This window comes from Myotis daubentonii, chromosome 13 (genome assembly GCF_963259705.1).
Source record: "Myotis daubentonii chromosome 13, mMyoDau2.1, whole genome shotgun sequence".
NCBI lineage: Eukaryota > Metazoa > Chordata > Mammalia > Chiroptera > Vespertilionidae > Myotis > Myotis daubentonii.
The window spans coordinates 22,532,974-22,553,274 of NC_081852.1; the positions used below are offsets into that span (position 1 = coordinate 22,532,974).

General features: G+C 54.2%; 1 protein-coding gene across 1 annotated transcript in view; it reads right to left on the reverse strand.

Moving 5' to 3' along the window:
- Positions 1 to 287: 287 nt before the first annotated feature.
- Positions 288 to 20,301, reverse strand: part of COL13A1 (collagen type XIII alpha 1 chain) — a 62,367-nt gene continuing 42,353 nt past the window's right edge. Inside the window, exons 22-31 of the mRNA XM_059661974.1 lie at positions 20,226 to 20,267; positions 18,879 to 18,905; positions 18,530 to 18,610; positions 15,590 to 15,625; positions 12,841 to 12,894; positions 12,263 to 12,316; positions 11,217 to 11,252; positions 5,221 to 5,298; positions 2,497 to 2,535; positions 288 to 651 (exon numbers count right to left, since the gene is read on the reverse strand). Coding sequence (XP_059517957.1) covers positions 649 to 651; positions 2,497 to 2,535; positions 5,221 to 5,298; positions 11,217 to 11,252; positions 12,263 to 12,316; positions 12,841 to 12,894; positions 15,590 to 15,625; positions 18,530 to 18,610; positions 18,879 to 18,905; positions 20,226 to 20,267 — 450 coding nt within the window. The 3' untranslated portion in view covers positions 288 to 648. The remainder of the gene's footprint in view (positions 652 to 2,496; positions 2,536 to 5,220; positions 5,299 to 11,216; positions 11,253 to 12,262; positions 12,317 to 12,840; positions 12,895 to 15,589; positions 15,626 to 18,529; positions 18,611 to 18,878; positions 18,906 to 20,225; positions 20,268 to 20,301) is intronic.

The following is a 20,301-nucleotide window of genomic DNA, read 5'->3' on the forward strand; positions in this document are numbered from 1 at the left end:
ACTGAACCCTAAGTGCTCGAATGACACCGTCCCGAACTTGGAACATGTTACAGTGGACATTGCTGAACGGAGTCTCCTCCCTCCTGTCGGACTTCACATCTCAGAACATTACACTTCCGGGAACCCTGCTTCTGGGACCTTCTGCTTTCACAAGAAGTAAGGTATTTAGTTTAATGACTAACCAGGATCATGAACTGCTATGTTTCTTTTTTCTTTTTTTTTTATAATGCAAATCCATAAGAGTTTCAAGGGCACTTAGACACACCTGGCTTGGCAGACACCACGGACCTTCATGTTTGTGTGGGTTCACACATGGGCTAGCCAGCACCTTCGTGCTGGTTGGCTCCCTTTGGCAGCAGAACACAGTAATTTATTAAGTTTCCATACTTAATAAGTGTGCACAAATATCATGCAAACATGTGACCATCTCAGAAAGTGTATTAGAGTCATAGACTTTTGTATAAAACATCTTGTAAACAAAAGAGGAGAGGTTGGTATTTTCTGTACAAAATATGCAGGTTTTTACTTTTTTTTTTTAATAATCTGTAAGATGCATCATACTTCGGGCACTTTCCAAAAGTAAAAACTGTATAAAAATAAATATTCTATGTACAGACACACACACAGGCCAATCCCAGGTTAGAGGCATCACTGCAAAACAAAAACAAACACAGAACAACGTAGAGTTAGTGCCAGTGGGTCTCTGGGTGTTTATCTCCCGTGTGTGAAAGGAGGCAGACCTTGTCCTGGGTGGGATGGGCGTTCTGGATGGGCAATGGGGGTTGAAAACCCTGGTTCTGACCGTCTGCACCCTGAGGGTGGGAACCCGCTTTCGCCTTCCAGTCCCTCCCCTTCCTGGCCACTAGAGGGCGCTTTCTGTCCGTGCTGCCTCTGGAGGCTGGGCAGTTGAATTCCTGACCATCCGGGACTGGAGTTATGATATGAACCAACAGACAGGAGGCTCTCTAGCTGCTCTTCCAAGACAATGGTAGCTCTAGATAGAGGCTGTTCATCGCCTGCAAAGCACAACCATCTCTATTCCCGAACCATCAGCAGCAACCTTGAAGGAGAAATTCTTACTCTTAGAGAGCAAGGGGTCTCACTCAACACATCTCGTACCTGCTTCTGTGGAGCTGTGACTAGGCCTAGGGCAGTGATGGTGAACCTATGACATGCGTGTCAGAGGTGACACGCGAACTTATTTTTTTGGTTGATTTTTCTTTGTTAAATGGCATTTAAATATATAAAATAAATATCGAAAATATAAGTCTTTGTTTTACTATGGTTACAAACATCAAAAAATTTCTATAGGTGACACGGCACCAGAGTTAAGTTAGGGTTTTTCAAAATGCTGGCACGCCGAGCTCAAAAGGTTCGCCATCACTGGTCTAGGGGGACTCGCCGCACGAGGAGGCACAGCCGGAGGGACAGATTCTTGGGGAGGCATCGGCCTGGGGTGCTGAGCTTTCCTCTCCCTGGTGAGGGTGCTTTAGGTACCTGGGCAAGTAGGTGCTTCACCAAGGGCCTGGGGTCTTGGTTTCACCACTTTTACCCAATGCCATGAACGAATGAGATTTGGGCATTCAGCATAGAGGACCATACTTAGCTCATTGTCGGTATGATCCTGCTGCCACGGGAACAGGACCGGTTTAGCTAAGCACAAACTCTGGGCCATGCTGGGGGTTACAAGGAAAAGTCTTTGATGGGGGGGGGAAAGGTGGAGGTAGGCTGTGGGGGGACAGATGGCAGTGTTATTGTTGCCAGGGACCAGGCTAGGTTTCTGGATTAGTATACCGGTGGCCCAGGCCTGGCTGGGGAGCTCTGTGTGTCGGGGGCCGTGGCTGAGTGGGACGGTTGTGTGCCAGGGCACAGCCCTTTGAGGTCAGATGGCTTTGATGATGGCAAAACCCAAGGCAAGTGTGAATAAATGACAGCTCCATGTTAGAAACTCTGGGCCACAGGTCTCACGTGGAAGCATGAAGCTCTGACACTTACATTCAAGGGAAGGGGCGAGCGGTGAGCTGGCCAGGCTCTACGTGGAGGCATAGAAGCCATGTGGATTTATAGTTTAAGAAACTTAGATTTCTTACATCTGGATAAATGTCATCGTATGGCTTAAATGACCTCAGATGAACACTCTGAGAATAGCTAATGACGACTAATTTTAAAACAAGGTCTAGAGCTCCTTGGAGAAAAGGTACTGTATTCATTAACCATACAAAGCACACAGATGCCATCTGTGTGGCTGCATGGAAATTCCATACACTGGGCTTGCTGGTGCCTTATAAAGCACGTTTAAATGTTCTCCCAGTGTGTGCAGTGCGTGGGATGCCCAATGGGCACCCTGCCTTTGGGATCGTCCCCTTTCCGACCCACACCTTACTGCCTCATCTGCAGAAAGGCCCGGATGGAAATGGTGCATGCGTATCACACGGTGGAGCACAGCGCCCAAGGACACCTGTGCCCCAGGCACAGCGGGCCGCTGGGAAGACTCACCTTGTTCCAGCAGCCCTGGACTGGTAAGCCATCTTCGCCCTGCGGTGCGGAAGGAAGCACACGGCTCAGACTCTCCGGACGGCCCATGGAGCAGGCAGCACAGGGGCAACAGGACCACACACTGTGGCGGCTGGTCAGGACCCGGCCCCTGCCTGCTCTTGTCTATTTCTTTTCTATTCCTGCTTCCTCCCGGTCAGGGCCTTGGGAGGAGGCAGGAAGCAAGTCCATCCGTCTTCCCATTGGCTCAGGTCACATGAAGTTACAGTGCGAGCCCACGAGGGGCTGTCCCGGCCTGAGGGTCGGTGAGCAGAGGCGACCTGAGAGCCATGGGAAGAACCCCCTGCTCTCTGCTCTGGCTGCACGAGAGCTGCGTGCTCAGGGGCAGGTCCCTCAGCACCGGCAACCTGCTTCCTCCTCTGTAAGCCTGGGGAAGGCAGGGCTGCAGGAAGTGCCTGCTTAGGTGCCGCCAGCCCTCCCATTCTCTTATTCTTTCCTCTTCCTCAGCAGTGGCCGGAGGAGAGAGGTAGTTCCCATCTGATAAGCAATAAGGAGGAGGGCACAGAGGGGCATGGCTCTGAGGGGCCTCCTGTGCACTGACAAGGGCTTGCAGGGAATTTGGGAAGAAGGTGCAGTGGCCAGATGGGGGTGAACTGTGCACTGCTGCTCCCTTTGCTGGAGGCACCCCCGGAGCACCGGCAGCCTCGGGGTGTCCCATCTTCTGGGGCCCTGCGCCCTGCCTCTCTGGCCACCCTGGGGGAATCTAGGGACCTCTGGGAGACAAGGTGGGAGTGGGAGGCTGAACCAGGCTAAGATCGTGTACTAGAATGGAAACCCAGATTCTAGAATTCCAGGCTCCAGGGCAGAGGAAGAGATGGACACAGGAATTTCAGGGGACCAGAGCCAGCGGTCAGCCCCAGGGAGATGGTGTGAGAGCCCCCTGGGCCCCAGACCAATTTCATCCACCCATGACGGTGCCTACACCTCTCACCTGGCGTTCAGCAGCTGGCCAGCCGGCCTGGAGGCCTAAAGTCTAGTTATCGTGTACTAAAACCCACGATCAGTTGCGCCTCCCACCCCCACACCCATAATCACACCGTGCAGGAGACAGCAACCAGAAGGAAAGGGGAGTTAGGTGCACTTCCACAGCAAAATTAATGCACATGACACCTCAACATGGGCTGTTATTGGAGAATATGCTAGTTTGCATTAAGGGTCAAATAAACGTGACCTTCATTTGTCCCCTCGGGGTGTGGGAAGGTCTGCAGGGGGAGGTGGTGCATTCCAGGGTTCATGACGACCGCATGCCCCTTCCCCAGCCCGCCGCAGAGCGCCGCTGCACACGGACTCTGGAAGGGAGAGGAGCCTCCGCTGGCCACAGTGGCATCCCATCGGCACATGGATGGTGGGGGTGGGGGACAGAGGGGCAGGTGAGGAGAAGGGCCAAGTGTGAGAGGAGCAGGGAGGCCAGGCTGCGGCTGTGGGAGGACGTGGCAGAGGACCTGGCTGATCGGAGGGACGGACATTCCACAGCCAAGAAAGGTGCCCGTGCACGCCGCATGCTCGGGTTCAACAGGCCGGGCCAGTGGGACGTGGGGGCCAAGCAAGGGTTGGAGAAGAGGGGACAGGCGGCATGCTGCTGTGTGTGCTCGTACTGTTCACCCTTGTTGGTGGTCTTAAAAGCTCCTTGAAGGGGCTCTATGGTCATCTCTTAGGTCACACATCGTATTTTAAAAATAATTTTCTTCTTCTGTTCCGAGATAATTCCTGTGTGACCCCAGGTAGGGTGTGGGGCTCCAACCTCCGGGGGAAGCTGAGGAGAACCGGAAGCTTTGATCTGTCTGCTTCCTCCGCAGGAATCGGGAAGGATGCTCTAGCAGGTCCCGCCTAGGGAGGGACTGGGCCCGCTGGGAGCAGAACTGCTGCCCTAGTCTGGGACATGTCTCCTCCCCGCCCCCCGCCTCCTCTTCTCTTCCTTAACTACATTCTCAACCTTTTCTCGCTCTTCCAGATGTTTCACTGATGAACCAGCTCCGATGAAAGAAAGGGGAACCCAGGGAGGGTCTTTTGGGACTTAAGCAAAAAGGACGAGCCCTTTAGGGTCTAACATCCTGACCCTGGACCAACCCCCTCTGTGGCAGTCATCAGGGCAGCCAGATAGAATGGCCAGGGCGCCTCTTTCTCGGTGTACCCTGTGTTTATAGGTGTGCCCACCTGCCCCACCAAATTGTGAGATGCTGGAGCAGGGGGGCTGTGGGCGGACTCGGGCATCTGTCTCAAATGTTGTGCCAGGTGCTCAGCCAGTAACTGCGGGGTGCAAAGGAAGAGAAGGCCCTGTTCCTACGAACCTGCCCAGAGAACCACTCTCCTAGTTTTCTCTCTGGTAGCAGATTTGTCTAGAAGCAGTTGTGGAAGGAGGATCAGGCACAGCCCACGCTGGCTCGGTGGGCAGGGATGGCCCCACTAAGGGGATGGGCTTGTGAGGCAGCTGCAGGACGAGGCCAAGAACGCATCCTGGCAAGCTTTGCATGCAAGAGCGGGTGCGGCGGGAGCCCCGAGGGCCAGCCAAGGCAGGGGACCCTTGGTGTCTACAGAGAGGAGAGGCGGGAGTGGAGACTGGATGGATGGAGCAGGAGGAGGTGGAGGGTGGTGGGAGGCACGCAGGCACGACCACACACGTGGGGAAGCCCAAAGTGGCCATGCAGGCAAGGAAGGGTGATGCCATACCAATGGGCACGGGGCATCCAGTCCGTCCAGCCCTGGTAACCCCGGTTCCCCTTTCTCTCCTTTAAAACCTCGGTGTCCCTGTTCACAAAACCAACCACGATGGTTATTCAGGTCAAGGCTGGCTAGCTCCGACGGTGGCGTCGCGAGGCCCGCCCTACCCTGCCCAGGATGCAGGGCCTCCGCGGTTGATTTGCGTCTCCTAAATCCAACCGTTACTCTTCCTTGGGCCTCCAGGAGACTTGAGCTTTGGAGCATGGACAGCAGCCCCCTCTCCCTTGACAGACTCACTTGGAGAGGACACAGATGAATGTCAATGTCCATGCATCAGGGTTTTTGGAACCTTCAAACGGGCTGTAAAGGCACTCGAGAGGCCGGCCGATGTGCCAGGAGGCATTCCTCACCGGCCTGTTTGGGAGGGCTTCCTGGGGGTGCTTGCTTACTGATGTTGGTCTGCAGATTTTGGCTGGGTGGCTGGTGGGCGTTGGGAGTCTGTGTATTAAACGCCACCTGTCTGGCCTGGCTTTGCCCAGTGGGGGCACAGGGTGCCCTCAGGAGACGCTAACCTGGGGGTCCTGCATCCTGATCGGGCGAGGATTCCACCAGCGTGAACTGCTGGCTACACAGGTGGCCACGGAACGAAGAAGGCAAATGCATGGCTCACAAATGCTACGCTGGCTCCCACCGCCATCCTGGAGCTAAGAGCTGAGGCCTTCCCCCAAATCCCTCTCCTCGGGCCTCTCCACATCCACACATCAATTGTGGTGCGGCTTCAAAGGGGAGGGATTTAGCCGGAATGACTTGCAGCTGTGGCTTTACGGCCACGCCAACGGCCGGCAAGCATTCCACGGGCCAAAGGCACAGGCCGATGTGGCAGCATCAGTGTAGCCATTCGGCTCTCATCCGACTTTATTTGCCTTCTTTGTTTCCAGCTTGCAAACCTCAAGGGAAAACCCAGAACAAGGCAAGTGACACATGCAAACATACCAGCGGGCAGGGGGCGTCTAACCCGGGCGCTCCTTGGTCTCCCTTATCCCCTTTAGGCCCTCTAGAGCCTTTCTTCCCCCTCTCCCCCTGTAAATGATAGTTAGTCCAAGAGAAAAAACAACATCAAAACTTTAGCATCATTCATGTGTTACGGTTAGAGATAGACATCGAACAAATTAAAGAGGGGAAAACAGCTTCTCTCAATTAGGATGGTCTCCCCAATAGGATTTGGGGTCAGAACTCACTGCCACCCCTCTAAGGACCTGAGGGTTTGGCTAAGGCAGGTGGGGGGGGGGGGAGGTGAGCGAGACCTGGGAACAGGGAGCAGGAGGGCTCGGAGGTGGAGGTGGGCGGGGGATGCAAATGGAAGATACTGGTGGGCAGCTTTGCTCATACTGACCCCAGAGTATAAACAGGGGGACTCCCTTCCTTCTATTTGAGGGTCCATTTTGAAAGATTTTGGCTTGACAGCGTTTGTCCAAATTGGTTTTCATCCCTTTTATATCTATTAGGAGGCAAGGTAACTTTTATTTGGAGCGATGTGTGTGCATATGCATGTGTGTGTGTGTGTGTGTGTGTGAACACAGCATGTATGAATGTGTACATGCACATGGTTGTGCGCATGTGCGCATGTATGAGTCTGTGCTAGTATGCACATGTGTGTCTAGGGCTCATGGGTGGCCCCTGGTTCTCAGCGGGGTCCTTCTATTCTGTGTCTCTTGTCCATCCTGGTCTGAAGCCATAGGCAGCTATTTGTAAACAGACAAGTTGGTTCAAGGAATTCATTTGTTTCTGAAAAGCTTCAGTGAGCACTGTCTGTCTCAGTTGAACCCCATTTTGCGTGTGCCAGAGTCACTCTCCGTTTAAAGAAGGGCTGTGGGGGATTCTTTGTAATGAATTAGAGTTTGTATTTTCGCAGGTTGGAGGGCCAGGTGTGCCCCGGCAGCCTTCCTGGGAACGCCTGTCCCCTGCGATTGTCTCATGCGTCCACAGTATTGCTCCAGGGCCACAGACCTCGAAGGAGGGCAGCACACTGGTCAGAGCAAAAGCTTACCGCCAAAGAGGCTCTGCCAGTTATCAGCAGCGTGACTTTGGGAAGTTACTTAACCTCTCTGAGCCTCAGTTTCTTCACCTGTAAAGTGCGGGTAATAACACCTGCCTCAGAACTTTATCTGAGGCCTTTGTGTATGTGAAGTGCTTAATACTGGCACGTGGTAAATGCTCAGTAAACGATAGTTGCTTCGTATGATGACAACCACAATTACTGCTTCTTGTTGGCTGGTGTAAGGTATGGCCTCGTGTGTCTACTGTGCCCCTGTAGTGGAGGGTAAGGGTTTGTTAGAGGGAGCCAGAGGATGAGAATGTTTCTGATGTTTTCCAGGATCTTTGGACATTCCTTAAATCTCTTGGTTCCCGAGGTTCCCTGTAGTTGCCAATGCGTTGTTCTGAGTGAGTTTTCTAAAGTGCAAATGTTTACTTAGAAAATGATAAGGGTTTAAGAGGGCACGTGTGATGCATACCAGGCAGAACTGCATTGGCTCTGAGACACTCCCACCAATGAGAACGTCATGGTGTGAGTAGCCCCCATGCAGTGGACAAGCAAAGCCACTGGCCGTGGGTGGGAAGCCCACGTGAACTTTCTCAGGGAGGAGACTCCCTTGCCCCTTGGGTTGGGCCAGTGGACAAGTGAGCACAGTTTCCCAAAGACTCGGGCTCCAGGTCCCAGGTGATCGGCCTGTGGGTAACGGAGGGTGTGCGGGTCCTGCCTTTCAGGATGGGTGGCTGACTTGCATTATGGGCATCATGTTCTAAGGGCACAAGAAATGGCTTTATATTGAGTGCCCTTTGGAGACACTAGAGTAGTAACTTCGCCTACACCCTCCTGCTCCCAACGAGACGCCGGCAGAGAGAGGATCCCAGCTGGAACAGGGAAGGCAGATAAAGCCAGCTGCAGAGGTTCCCTTACACAAAATTAATGCATATGTAAAACCTGCTTCTAGAGGAAAGAAATGGAAGCTGGGGGAGTGAAAGGGGTAGGATGAGGGAGATGGGGTTGTTATAATGTAGTGCGCAATATAGGGGGGTAAATATTGAGGAAGTAAAGGAAGGAAGGGGCAGGCCCAGGCCAAAAGAGATAGTAAGGAGGCAAGGGGGCTTGGGGAAGCAAGACACGCACACATACACACACATGCACACACATGTGCATGCACCCCCCCCCCCCGAAATGGCACATCTCAGAGAGTGACAGTAGCCGCACTACATGCGCGCAGACCTTTCAGTTGGCTGTGGCTTGCAGGCAGCTCCACCTTCACAGCCAATTGTCCTGGTGCCCAGATTGCCAAATTCACACCCCCTTTTATCCTCGATGGACTTTTTCGTCCTCAAAGTGGCTCCTAGGCCAAATTCGCAGGCTGTGAAGGGACACGAAGGGTGTCCTTAGTGGCAAGGACAGAACGTTCTTTGCACTGGCAGGTGTGAACCCTCAGAAAACTGCCTGTGAGGGGCTCTGAGCCTTGCCCACCACCTCGAGGACCTTCCTCCCCCCACGGATGGGAAGAGGCTCAGGACCGTCTTCTGGCGGACACAAAGGAGCAGCGCTTTAAGGTTGCATCTCAGGCCGCCGTCCGATAGAACAGCGGGCTTCCGGTGCACCCACGGGGACCCCTCTGATGGGGTCCCCGGCATGGGTGGTTGAGTTTGGGAGCAGCCCTACAGGCAGCCACCTTCCACACCTGGTGGGGCAGGGGCTTAGAGCATCTCCAGCAACAATGAGACTTCTAACCGGACTGTCATCTAAGCCCTTCCGGCCTCTGACCTTGACCAAAGTGTTAATTCTGAGCTCCCAGGCATCAGAATAAAAGCTGTCCCTAGCCACGGTGCAGATCCTACTTGGGCCTTTCTTTGTTTTGAAGGCTTTGTTTCCAAGCCCTCACACCTCCCCTCCAAGACCTCAGAGGCTGGTGGCGTAAGGAGGTCTGAAAGAGGAGGTGAGGTGTAGGGGGACCCTGCCAGGACATTCTGGCGTCCAGACAGTCGGATCTCTTGGAGGGAGAGCATCAGCTGATCCTTGATTGCTAACTGAACAAGCCAATGGGCTCTTGGCCACACTCAAAAGAAGGCTCATGCAATTGGACCCTCTCTGGACTTTACTAAGTGACATTTGCTCATTTATATACGGGACGGAGGGAGCGTGCAAAACCTTAGGAAGGGGAAGTGGAGAAGAAATATTTTCCCACTGATTCCCGGGGCTTTATTGCCTCATTTGGTGGCTTGGGTCCTTAAACATCAGCGTCTCCAGCCTCCACCTCCCCTCCATCTGTGACAAGGGCGTCTGCCTGCCCTGCCCCCACCTCTAGAACCACACAGTCGCTACGTAGGCTGGTGCTGCAGCCCTCAAATAGCTCAGTGCCTCAAGCCAACTGAAAGCGTCTTAAGAAATTGGTTTAAGAGGTTTTAATTGACTATAATAACGAAAACCAGAACAGGTTAGAAATAAATTAGAAAGGAGGTTAGTGTGCCAACAAGAAGGTGGAATGATCAATTTTTTTAGTGGCCTAAATTCTTGGATGCCACAGCAATGAAGGTGGGCTTCCCAGCCGGCTGTAACAGGCCGGCACACGTCTGGGAGTAGGTCTGTCTCTTCCAGTGGTTTCTAGACTTGGTCTTCCCACGGACAGTCTGTACGGCAGCTCTTCCTGCTCCCTCGTGTTTATAAAACATATGGGACAAATCGAGTTGCTTTTGGCCAGCTGCCAGAAAGGAGAATTTAGGGATATAGATGTGCTCCAAAAATGCATCCTAAGTTGAAGAGACTGGAATCAGTGCTAGATTTAAGCGTATGGATTCTGGCACTTTCTGTTCATGATCATGATCACCAGTACTCAACGCTCAGCTGGAGCCCACCTGCTCTGCCTTCAGCTCTGTGGGGATCCAGTGGATTTTATCATCGTCCTGGGCCTGTTTCTCCATGTGTTCCTCCCACTCCTCTCCTACCTCTAAGATCCTTGGCTCTTTTGACCTATTGGACAGGGGTGGGGAACCTTTTTTCTGCCCAGGGCCATTTGGATATTTACCCCATCATTTGTGGGCCATACAAAATTATCAACTTAAAAATTAGCCTGCTATATTTGGCCCAACATGTAACTAACTCACCTCTAACGTCTTGGCAGGGCCAGACCAAATGATTTTGCGGGCCTTATACAGCCTGCGGGCTGGACGTTCCCCACCCCTGCACTAGAAGATGCCCTTGGCCGTTAGGGGGTGTGGGTCACACTGAGACTCACTGTGATGGGCAGCAGGTGAGATATTCTAGGAAGGACCTCAAAGGTCATCTCTTGGTCAGACGGAATTAAATGGTCCCTGCTGGGACCAAGTGTGTCATGTGTCATATACACGGCATGTGTCATATGCCATGACATGTCTGTGGGTGCTGTGGGCATTTGGTAACTGGGTCCTGGTGAAGATGGCAGAAAGCAAAGGGAGAGCTGGGGGCCTCTGAAGGCGCGGGTCATTTCCTAGTCCTGCTGGCGCTTTCCAAGAGAAATAATGGCTGTGCAAGGGTTGGCTGCTCACCATAGCTTTCTGCTTGTTCTCAGAACGGGAATTTATTTTCTCTCTCACCAGTGGCCTGGGATGCCTGGCAAAACTGTTTCAGAGGCTAGGACTAGGCAACGCTGCATTTAAAAACATCATTTAGGGGCCCATTATCAGGGCACTGTGGAGAGAGCTGGGCACGTGACCCCCATCACTGAATGGCAATGCTAATCTGATGGCCACCGTGGGATTCTGTCTTCCCTTGTCAGGCGGAAAAATACAAGCTTCAATTTCAGGATCAGGCCCCAGGCTCCCTGCGCGCCACAGATTAAGCCCCTCACAAGCAAGCCTTTCAATTTACAACGATTTATCAGGAAAAACTGTATTTGCCATGTTGGGTCAGGAATCCCCAATTGGTCATTCCACCACATCATGAAGACATTAGTAACCAGAGCCCAAGGGTGAGGGGTCAGACTCACCCGGTTTCCTTTGTCCCCGGGTGGTCCATGTAAACCCTGCAGTAAATCAGAGCCATGGAAACACATTAACGAGAAAGCATGGGATGGCCGTGCAGTGCTTCCTCCCAGGCTCATAAAGTTCTTCTCTGATGCCTAATTTCTCCAAGACAGATTTAATTATCCCCATTCTACAGAAGGGGGATGAAGGGGCTCAAGGAACTTAGCCTCGGGATAAATCATGAATTATGGGCAAAGCCAAGAGGGTGGTTCTGGTTTTCTGCTCCGCGGCCAACGTCCTGCTGTGTTCTTCAAGATCACTCAGGCTGGGGGTGACGTGTGCTGAGGACGGTCTGGGGAGGGAACTCCCTGCAGAGGAGGTGTTTGCATGGCTCTCCAGCCAGGTTCTGGCCAGAAAAGTGGCTGCAGAGCTCCCCAGGCCCTCTCTGCGAGGCGCACGCTGCCCTCCATGTCCTCAGCGGGGAAGTGAGCATAGGCCAAGGCTGGTTGGGGCTACACACTTAGCCAGAGCAGAGCCGCCTGGGCAGCCACGCATGGACCATGAACAGGTAGATGGACAATCTTCAAGTGGGTGGGAAGCAAAATTCTGGTTTTCTCAGGCAATCAACTTTTTAAAACAAAGCAATGGGAAAATCTGCTTCAATCATGAAGCCATCCCTTGGGAAAGCTGCCCTCTCCTTCTTGTAGGATAGGATTTGGATTTGATTCCGCCCCCCTCTCCCTGCCCGCGTCCCCCCGCCAGGACAGGGCCATGGCACATTCACCTGTGAACCCCCTTCCCCCCGCACTGCCCCACTGCATCGGACACGGAGCCTTGTAGTGGATGGGGCTCATGATGTGTTTGCTGCATCCCGGCAGATGGTCCACACAGTTGAGGACCTGGTCCCCCTGCAGGGATGTTCCAGCGTGTCGACCAGTTGGCTGTTGGCAGCTTCTTCTGCCATAGAAGTGCGAATTCTCGCTTAGCGCTGGAGTTCTTGCTGTAGGTGCTGTGACAGTTTCTGGGGGACAGGGTGCGTGAAGAAAACCTTTGACCCCGTGATACTTACCGGAAGCCCAGCTGCTCCCGTTGGTCCTGTCATCCCAGGGTCGCCTTTGCTGCCCTGGAACAGGAGACAGAAGCCACTGAGCCCTTCTGGACGTAGTACCAACCTGCCACCAACTGCTTTCTGGTTTAAACCCGGGACATCTCTCCAGTTCCCCCAACCGCCATCCAGGAAGCAAGGTCTGAGCGAAGGGTGGCGTTACTGGTGTGGACTCTGTCCCGGGAGGCGGCTGGAGGCCCCTCACCCTCCCTCCAGCAGAGCCTGTCCCCCAAGGCCTCTGGGAGGAGGGAGCAGTGTCCTGGGGGTCCTGGCTGGCCAGAGGCAGAAGCAGGGGAGGAGAAGGAGGGAGGAAATGGGCGTGAACACAAAAGCAGAGAAAAGGAAACAGGAGAAAAGAGCTGTGATTTCTTCCTTAAAGCTGTCAGGCCGCAGAGCAGCCACCCTGGCTGAGGATGGCACTCTAGGAGGGACAGGTAAGGATGGAGAATGTGGGCTGAGCGGTGACCCTGGGGCCGTGGTGCCAGGGCTGAGGGCCTGAGGCTGAGGGGGGTTTCCAGGCTCCCGGCTCCCTGAACACTCACCCTCTCACCCTTTGGTCCGGCTGGGCCTGGAACTCCAATTGGTCCTGGAGTGCCCTGGGGAGGCGAAGGAGAGCAGAGGTGAAGGTCCTGGGGCGGGGGAGCCCTGGGCACCCGCCCGACGCCTGGAGAGGAGCAAGGTCCAGTGGCCAGTTTTCAGGGTTGGCGAGGCCAGGCTCGTTCAGGGCAGTCGTCCGACTGAGCCGTGTTCCTGTTTGGGGTGGGGGCCTCGGGGAGAGAGCGCCTCCCCTGCCCCAGGGCCGGATTGAGGAAGAAAAACCCCTTTCACTTCACAGCCAAGCTTGCCAAGGCTGAAAACGGTAGGAAAACGGTTGCTTAGTTTGCTCCCAGAAGCGCTTGGGAGGGAGACGACACCAGCCCAGGGATGGGGGCCCGAGGCTGGCACCCCTTTGCTGTCACAGCTCCACATGCAGCGGGAGGGGCTTCATGCCACGGAGACCGATGCAGACGCGCACACACAGAGGCAGGCGTGGGAGGGTCATTCAGGCATCGCCCACCCACCCGCCCCACTGCGGCCGGCCGGCCTTCAGCCTCTGGCCGGCCCTCTGTCCCCACTCCCGGGCCCCAGGGAACAGCTGGGTTGGAGAGTGCGTCAGTGTGCCTCGAGGCCTGGTCTGCCCACACTGGTGGGAGGGGAGGTGTGTCAGAAGCTCCTCACCCAGGGCCTCGGGGGAGTGGGGGCCGCTGGAGCTATGGGAGCTGCGTTGCTTAGAGACGGAGCAGGGCTTGCTGTGGTGTAATTGAACATCTCCCCCAGGTTCCCAGTCACAGCCGGGCTAGATGGAGTCTGTGTTGCAGAGCTTCCCATTGCTCGGCCTCAGTGTTTGTGTGTCCTGCTCGGACATGAGGGGGTGTGGGCTGGGCCTGTGGACAGTCCCCCGTGTTCCAGGTGCAGCTGTGAAAGGCGGGGCAGGAGCAAGTGGGGAATGCTGATTTACTTTATGGGGAGGGCAGCTGGGGAGGGGAAAAGGCTATTCTCGGGGCTCCCTTTGCAGCTACCAGGGAAGGAGGAACGCTGTGGACATCAGTGACAAGAGCACATCAAAAAAGATCAGAGTGATGGTTCAGCCCAGGACTCCAGAGTCACTGGCTGGCTTCCAGTCCTGCTCGAAGGCTTTGAATTCTGCGATACTGCAGACGTTTCTTGGCCTCTCTGAGGCTCAGTTTTCCCACCTGTAAAATGGGCATGACAACACGAGTGTCTGGCTCTCAAGCCGCTGCCAGGTTAAAATGGATGAACACATGTCACGCATTTGGCGCCCAATAAATATCAGTATTGGCAGGGCAGAGTTACTTTTCCCATATAACTTTGCCTTTAAGGTTGTGATAGTGATTTTATGAAAAAATAAATCCTCAGGTCCAAGGGGACAGAATATATGAATTTGTACTGCTGCCCTCTGTCTGTCATGAAAGGAGGAAGTAGCTGAGAGGGAAGTCTCAGGTTCTCTGAGTCCAGCCACAGATCACCTGCCCAGCTCTGACTGGGCGCCTGGGAAATGCGTGCTCGGGGCAAGGAGGATGGAAATGGAGGACCTGTGGTGGAGGAGCAACGCCGTAATAATGCTCAGAAAGGGGCACCTTCTCCATTTATGAGAGTCTATAATTTTAACTCCATAAACACGAGGTGGGGAGAGGCCCCTGGGAGGCCGGTTGCCGGGGTGATTTGATATCTCCCTCTACCCTGAGCGTGTGTCCTCCCTCCTCAAGTGAGCCCTGCAAATTCTCCTCTTCCCCCAGGTGTCGCTCCAGCCAGCTCATTAGAACCTTGTCTTCTAGGCAGACCAAGCAGCTGTGGCCTCAAAAATGTCCTGCAAGGTCAGAGCTGAGATCGGCTGGCAGGGGCTGGGCACACACGCAGCTCTGGTTATAGCTGCTCCCGAGAGGGAAACCCAGCCTCCTGGCCCCGATGGCCAGTGATCCCAACACCATGGAGAGGGACAGGCTTCAGCTGGGAGTGCCACTGCCCTGAAGCCCTGATGGGAGCTCTGGGAGGAGGACTGGGAGGTGAAGAGGAGGCGTTTTTTCCTGACGCTTCAGTTGTTAAAAAAGAGAGGATTCAGGCACTTTCCAGTCAAGAGTAGGTGATGTGTGTCTTTTGGAATCAGGAAGAACAAAGAAAGGGGGGGCCCAAGTGTCCATCAATTCGCTCTGCATAACCCCCCTGTTGGAATGGATGACTGTGGTGCAACAGGAAGTGCAGCATGCCCACAGAACATTGAGCTGGGACTGGCCAGTGTGCTCCTAATGCTACACCTGCCCCCACCCGTCCATGCTGTCCCCGCCCATTACATCGAACTGGTGGCTACGCAGAACTAGGAAGCCCCTCTGGGCAGACAGGACATGGACAGAGCTCACAGGGTAAAGACAACACGGCGTGACGGGCACATACAGACACTGTTGTGTTTGGGGGGGGCTGGGCTCCCAGCCCACACTCAGCATTCGCTTAGGAAGAGTCTGCTGCTGGAGTGGGACTCCCACTCCACACCCAGGAAATTCGTATGTGAGGCCCCAGGGTGCATACTACGAGCAGGAAAGTTTAGATGAGGGCCAGCCATCTTTGGTCAAGAGGCCAGAAGAAGCACTTCTGAACAGAGCACAGGTGGTACCTTTCTGGTGTCAGTAGTGGGATCAGTCATGACTCACTGGGAAAACGAGGCCACAGTGGGATAGACGAGAGGGAGCACAGGCTGGGGTGGGGCGGGGTGAAGGGTAATGGAGAAGTGACACTCACCGGTGGCCCAGGTCTGCCGTCCAAACCTGAAGCTCCCTGGACAAAGGGAACAGTTTGACCAAAAGAAGGGTAAGGGAGGAGCGGGAGGGAGAAAAAGGGATCAGGGAGGGAAGAGGTGAGTGAAGCAGTGACTCTGGACAGACACAAATGCTGGTAATCAAACAAAATGGGAGAAGTAAGCTTGGGAGGACAGGTAATGGTATTCACATGGAAACCAACAACAACATGGAGACACTGAATGCAGTGTGGCCGACTGCTGAGCAGGCTGGGTGGAGATCAGTGCATGTGACTGTTCTGATCCTCTGTGCCCCCGGCTCCCCTTCCTCCTTGGATCCCCTCTCAGAAACCCCTCCCAAAGGGTGGCAATGCTCTGAGGAGAGGGATATAGAAAGTGAGTTCATGGGAAGGTGCCTGGAACCTGGGCTGGTGCCTCTTTCCCAGGGCCAGTCTCACTGGGGAGAGACAAGCCTACTTGAGGGGTGGGGACCTGGTGAGGGTGGGCTTCCCAGCCATTTGCAAACCTGTTGAGACTGGACAACATGGGGGGACCCTGAGAGGCTCTTCACTGAGTTACAGCACCTGGTTTTGAAACCTGAGTTGATGCTTCTACTAGTACCCAAGCAGGTGGGAAGAGTTGGCCCTTAAATGACAATACTAATGATGCCTGGCATTTCTCTGGACCTTCACAGTTGGCAGATCTCAACACAAGCTCAGTCCATTTGTGTTATCCCAGATGAGGGTTCTTTTACAGAACAGGGCTTTGGGCCAGATCCCCAGCTGATTGGGACAGAGGTCTAAGGCCAGGTATACCCTGGAGTAAACTGGCTGAAGGTGGGATGCTCTTAAGACCCACTCACTATGCAGTGCCCGGTGTTATATGCGGTGGGAATGGGAGCTCTTCCTCAACCATGGGCTATAAATCTACCCCCGAGATCCACCTCGGAGAACCAGGGGAAAATTATCGGATGATTCCAATGCGACAAGCCAGGGAGAAGGAAGCAGGACACTCCAGTTCAGTAAGGACCGAGTTGTTGAAAACTGCTTCCAAATGGGCCTCGGACTTAGGATTTAAAGGTGGAGGAATGCCCCCAGGAAAGAGGGCAGGGAGCTGCTTCCTCCCGGGGGAGGGGCGTTGGATGTAGGACCCTACAGAGCCTTGCTTCTCAGTTTGAGGCCCTACATACTTCTGGGACGATCTTGACTCATAGCCCAGAGAGCTGTGGTTCTCAACCCCAGCTGCAACACCAGAAGTTCCTGAGGCGGATGTGAAATGATACCAGTGCCTGGGTCCCACCCCAGGCCAAGTCAACCCCAGTCTCCAAGAGTGAGGCCGGGGTAATGGCAAGCTAGAAAGTCCAGGTGGCCCCAATGTGCAGCCAGTGTTGAGAACTACTTGTAGAAGGCAAATAGGAAGAAGTCAATAGGATATGCCTGGAAAAGCGTGCTGCTAGAATATGGAACATAATATCGAGGTGAAGCCCCCAAACAGAACATTAGCTAAATATCCACAAACTTTGTCTCTTCATGTTAATACGGGGTTACCTTGAGAGGTCTGGAGCCCGGACTGGAGGTTTTCAAGCCCTGTGTGCGCCACTGACATATTCTGTATGGTCAGTAGTGCTGCAAGTCATTTTGGTTGAATGTAAGAGACTAGGGAGATTTCACATGAAATGCCAGATCCTCAAAAGTAGAAAAATGAAAGATAGACGGGCCACCGTGTCTTTCCTCTGGCATTTTCTTCGTGGATATGACTTGTTTGGTCTCCCTGCCATTTGCATTTTGGCGGAATTCTCCATGTCCACTAGGGCTGTTGGGGCCAGGAAGGTGGACAAGGAGAAATTCATGGTTGAGTGGGGGCAGGGACGCTCTTTACTAGGATGGAGTTCTTAATCATTCCAGATGCAGCTTCAGACATGGGGAAATGCCTGCTAAAGTCATCAGTTTTCTGTAGTCTGTCAAGCGAATCAGCTCCTTAAATGCTCCTGCATTTGATGCACTAATAGGAGGTAGTTGTCTCTTTTGCTCTTGCTTTTCGGTTGCTGGGATTATATTAGCCAGACCTTCAAGCTCTGCCAAGCTGGGGTGATTGGGCTCCCCATTGTCCCCCTGCTCTTTACGGCTTCCTGGGGTGGGAACTGGCCTGGCGCCTGGACAGAGGAAGCCCTAGTGGCCGGAAAGAGCCCCTTGCATTGCAGTGATCAGATGGGTCACTGAAATCCCGTCCAGCTCTTGATAAACAAACCAAGAGCAGTGCCAACCTCACTGGGTTTGAGGGAGGGTGGAGCCCAGGGTGGTGGGTTGTGCTCTCCTGGACAAGGTGACCAGCCCACCAGCCCACCGAAGCTTGGGGCAAAAGGGTTTGTCCAGGCCACACCTGGAAAGGCCTTCCGAGCGAGCCCCGTCCGCTGACCTGAGGCCTCTAGCCCTGGGCAGGCAGAGATGAGAGATTTCAGGGAACTGGGATCCAGGTGGCCTTAGCCAGTGGGGACAGGAGAATCTGACCTTTTACAAGCTTTTCTGCTGTGGCCAGGGCTTAAGAGCAGAGATCAGGGGTGCTCTTGGGGCCCCTCCCGGGAAAACAGAAGGGTGATGGAGCAGATGCCTTTGTCCCGCTGCTCCCAAGTTCTCCAAGTGTGGCCCCTGCGAGGGCACTTTTGTTGCTTCTGAGTGAGGCACTCATAGGGCCCAAGGCTGTGCTTAAGCCACCTCTGGCTCTCCAGCTGGGTGCTCTTTGGGGTCGGGGGCCCTGTCTCATTCAGCTTCATAATCCCCCCCCACTGAGACCAGGGCCTTGCCAGAGCAGGCCTCAGTAAGAGAATCAGAGCCCAGGGTCTCGCCCAGGTGGGAAAGCAAAACCACACGGAGCGCTGGCGTGCCCGGCACCTTCAGGACCCCCAGCTGGGCTCCTCGCAGCCGTCTTGCTGGGCCCCCAATACTCACGGGCAACCCCAGGGGGCCTCGGTCTCCTTTTTCTCCCTGGACACCCGGCTCTCCTTTTGCCCCATCGAGTCCTGCTTCCCCCTGGAGGAAAGGGAGATGCGGGGGGGGGGGGGGGGGCGGGAATTACAGATGGGCACGACTCAGACAACTCATTCCTGAATTCTGAGGTCCTGGGGACAGGAGTGGGTGCAGGGATGGGGAGGGAGAAGGGGACGGAGGAGGAGGTGGCTGGCCCAGGGAAGGGGTCAGCTGGGCTGCCCACCTCTGAAGCACTTGTCCTCTTTTCTGCCCTCACTGAGTCCTCTTCCCCCACCCTGCCCCCAGCACCTGTCACATGACCTCTTCTTACCTTTGGTCCAGGAATGCCTTGGAGCCCCTGCATTTGGAATGAAAACAAGGTGCTTCAGAACTATATTTCTGGTTAAAGTAAAAAACCTTTGTCCACAAGTTGGACCACAGACGTGCAAGGGCTCAGGGTGCAGAGCCTGGCCTGGGTCCCTGCCCCGGGGAGGCAGGAGGTGGTTATGCTTGGGGCTCCCTAGGGTGGGGTCTGAGCGAGGCTTCCCCAACCAGAGACAGAGAGAATCTTTCTGTGTCCCTCACAGCTGAGCAGGAGTCTCAGGAAAGACTGAGAGGAAACACAGCAAAAGTTGAATAAATTAATATATGCAAAGTGCTTAGAGCAGTCTGGTATGTAGTAAGTTACAGTAAATGTTGGCTACTATCGTTATTACTACTACTACTACCTCTACCAGTGACAGCAGGTGACACAGTGCCTGAGAGAGGCATGAACCCCAGAAGCAAGAACGAGCATATGTTGGTTTGGGTGCTTGGGAGTCCTCTAGGTCAGTGGTCGGCAAACTCGTTAGTCAACAGAGCCAAATAGCAACAGTACAACGATTGAAATTTCTTTTGAGAGCCAAATTTTTTAAACTTAAACTATATAGGTAGGCACATTGTTATTAACTTAATTAGGGTACTCCTAAGCTGGCCTTTGCTAAAAACGTCCTCAATCTGAGGGGTCGACCTCAGCGAACGTACCCCCACTTCTTCTAACCCCACTTCTTCAAAATAGACTCGCCCAGGCCGAAAACCGACTTCTGCGCATGGGCCACGAAGTTTCAATCGCACTGTAGGTGCGCGCCCACACGTGGTATTTTGTGGAAGAGCTACACTCAAGGGGCCAAAGAGCTGCATGTGGCTCGCGAGCCACGGTTTGCCGACCACTGCCCTAGGTGCAATGCAAGGGGGTCTTTTTAAAGGCCTTTTCTTATCTGTAACCATGGAAAGGCCCTCCAGTGGGGCTTGTTTTAAATGGTTCACTTTCTATTTTAATCCCAGTCTTCTTACTGGTTGGTGAGCAGGAAGAGGGAAGAACAGGATCAGATGTCTGAGGGCGAAGGTCAGAGCTTAGTGACAGCGACTTCTGCAGAGCAGTGGGACCTGACCCCGGGCCGCCATGCCAGTCAGCTGTTTCCAAGAAACCAGGCAATGCCCAAGCTGCTTAGTGCCACTGGAAGGGTGTCTGTCTGACATGGGAGGGGAAGAGGAGAGGTCTGTGGATGAGAAAAACCCCACCCTGGGAGGAGGAGGTGACTGACCTAGGGCTGAGGTTGAGCCCAGTGACTCCCTGGGGAGGGGACATCGGGGACCCAGTCACCGGGGACTGAAGCATTGATGAGCCCTCCAGACTTACCGGAGGCCCGGGAGGCCCCTCTGGCCCCGGTGGCCCAGGAACCTGGAAGTGAGAGGGAGATGGTTAGCCCACCGCC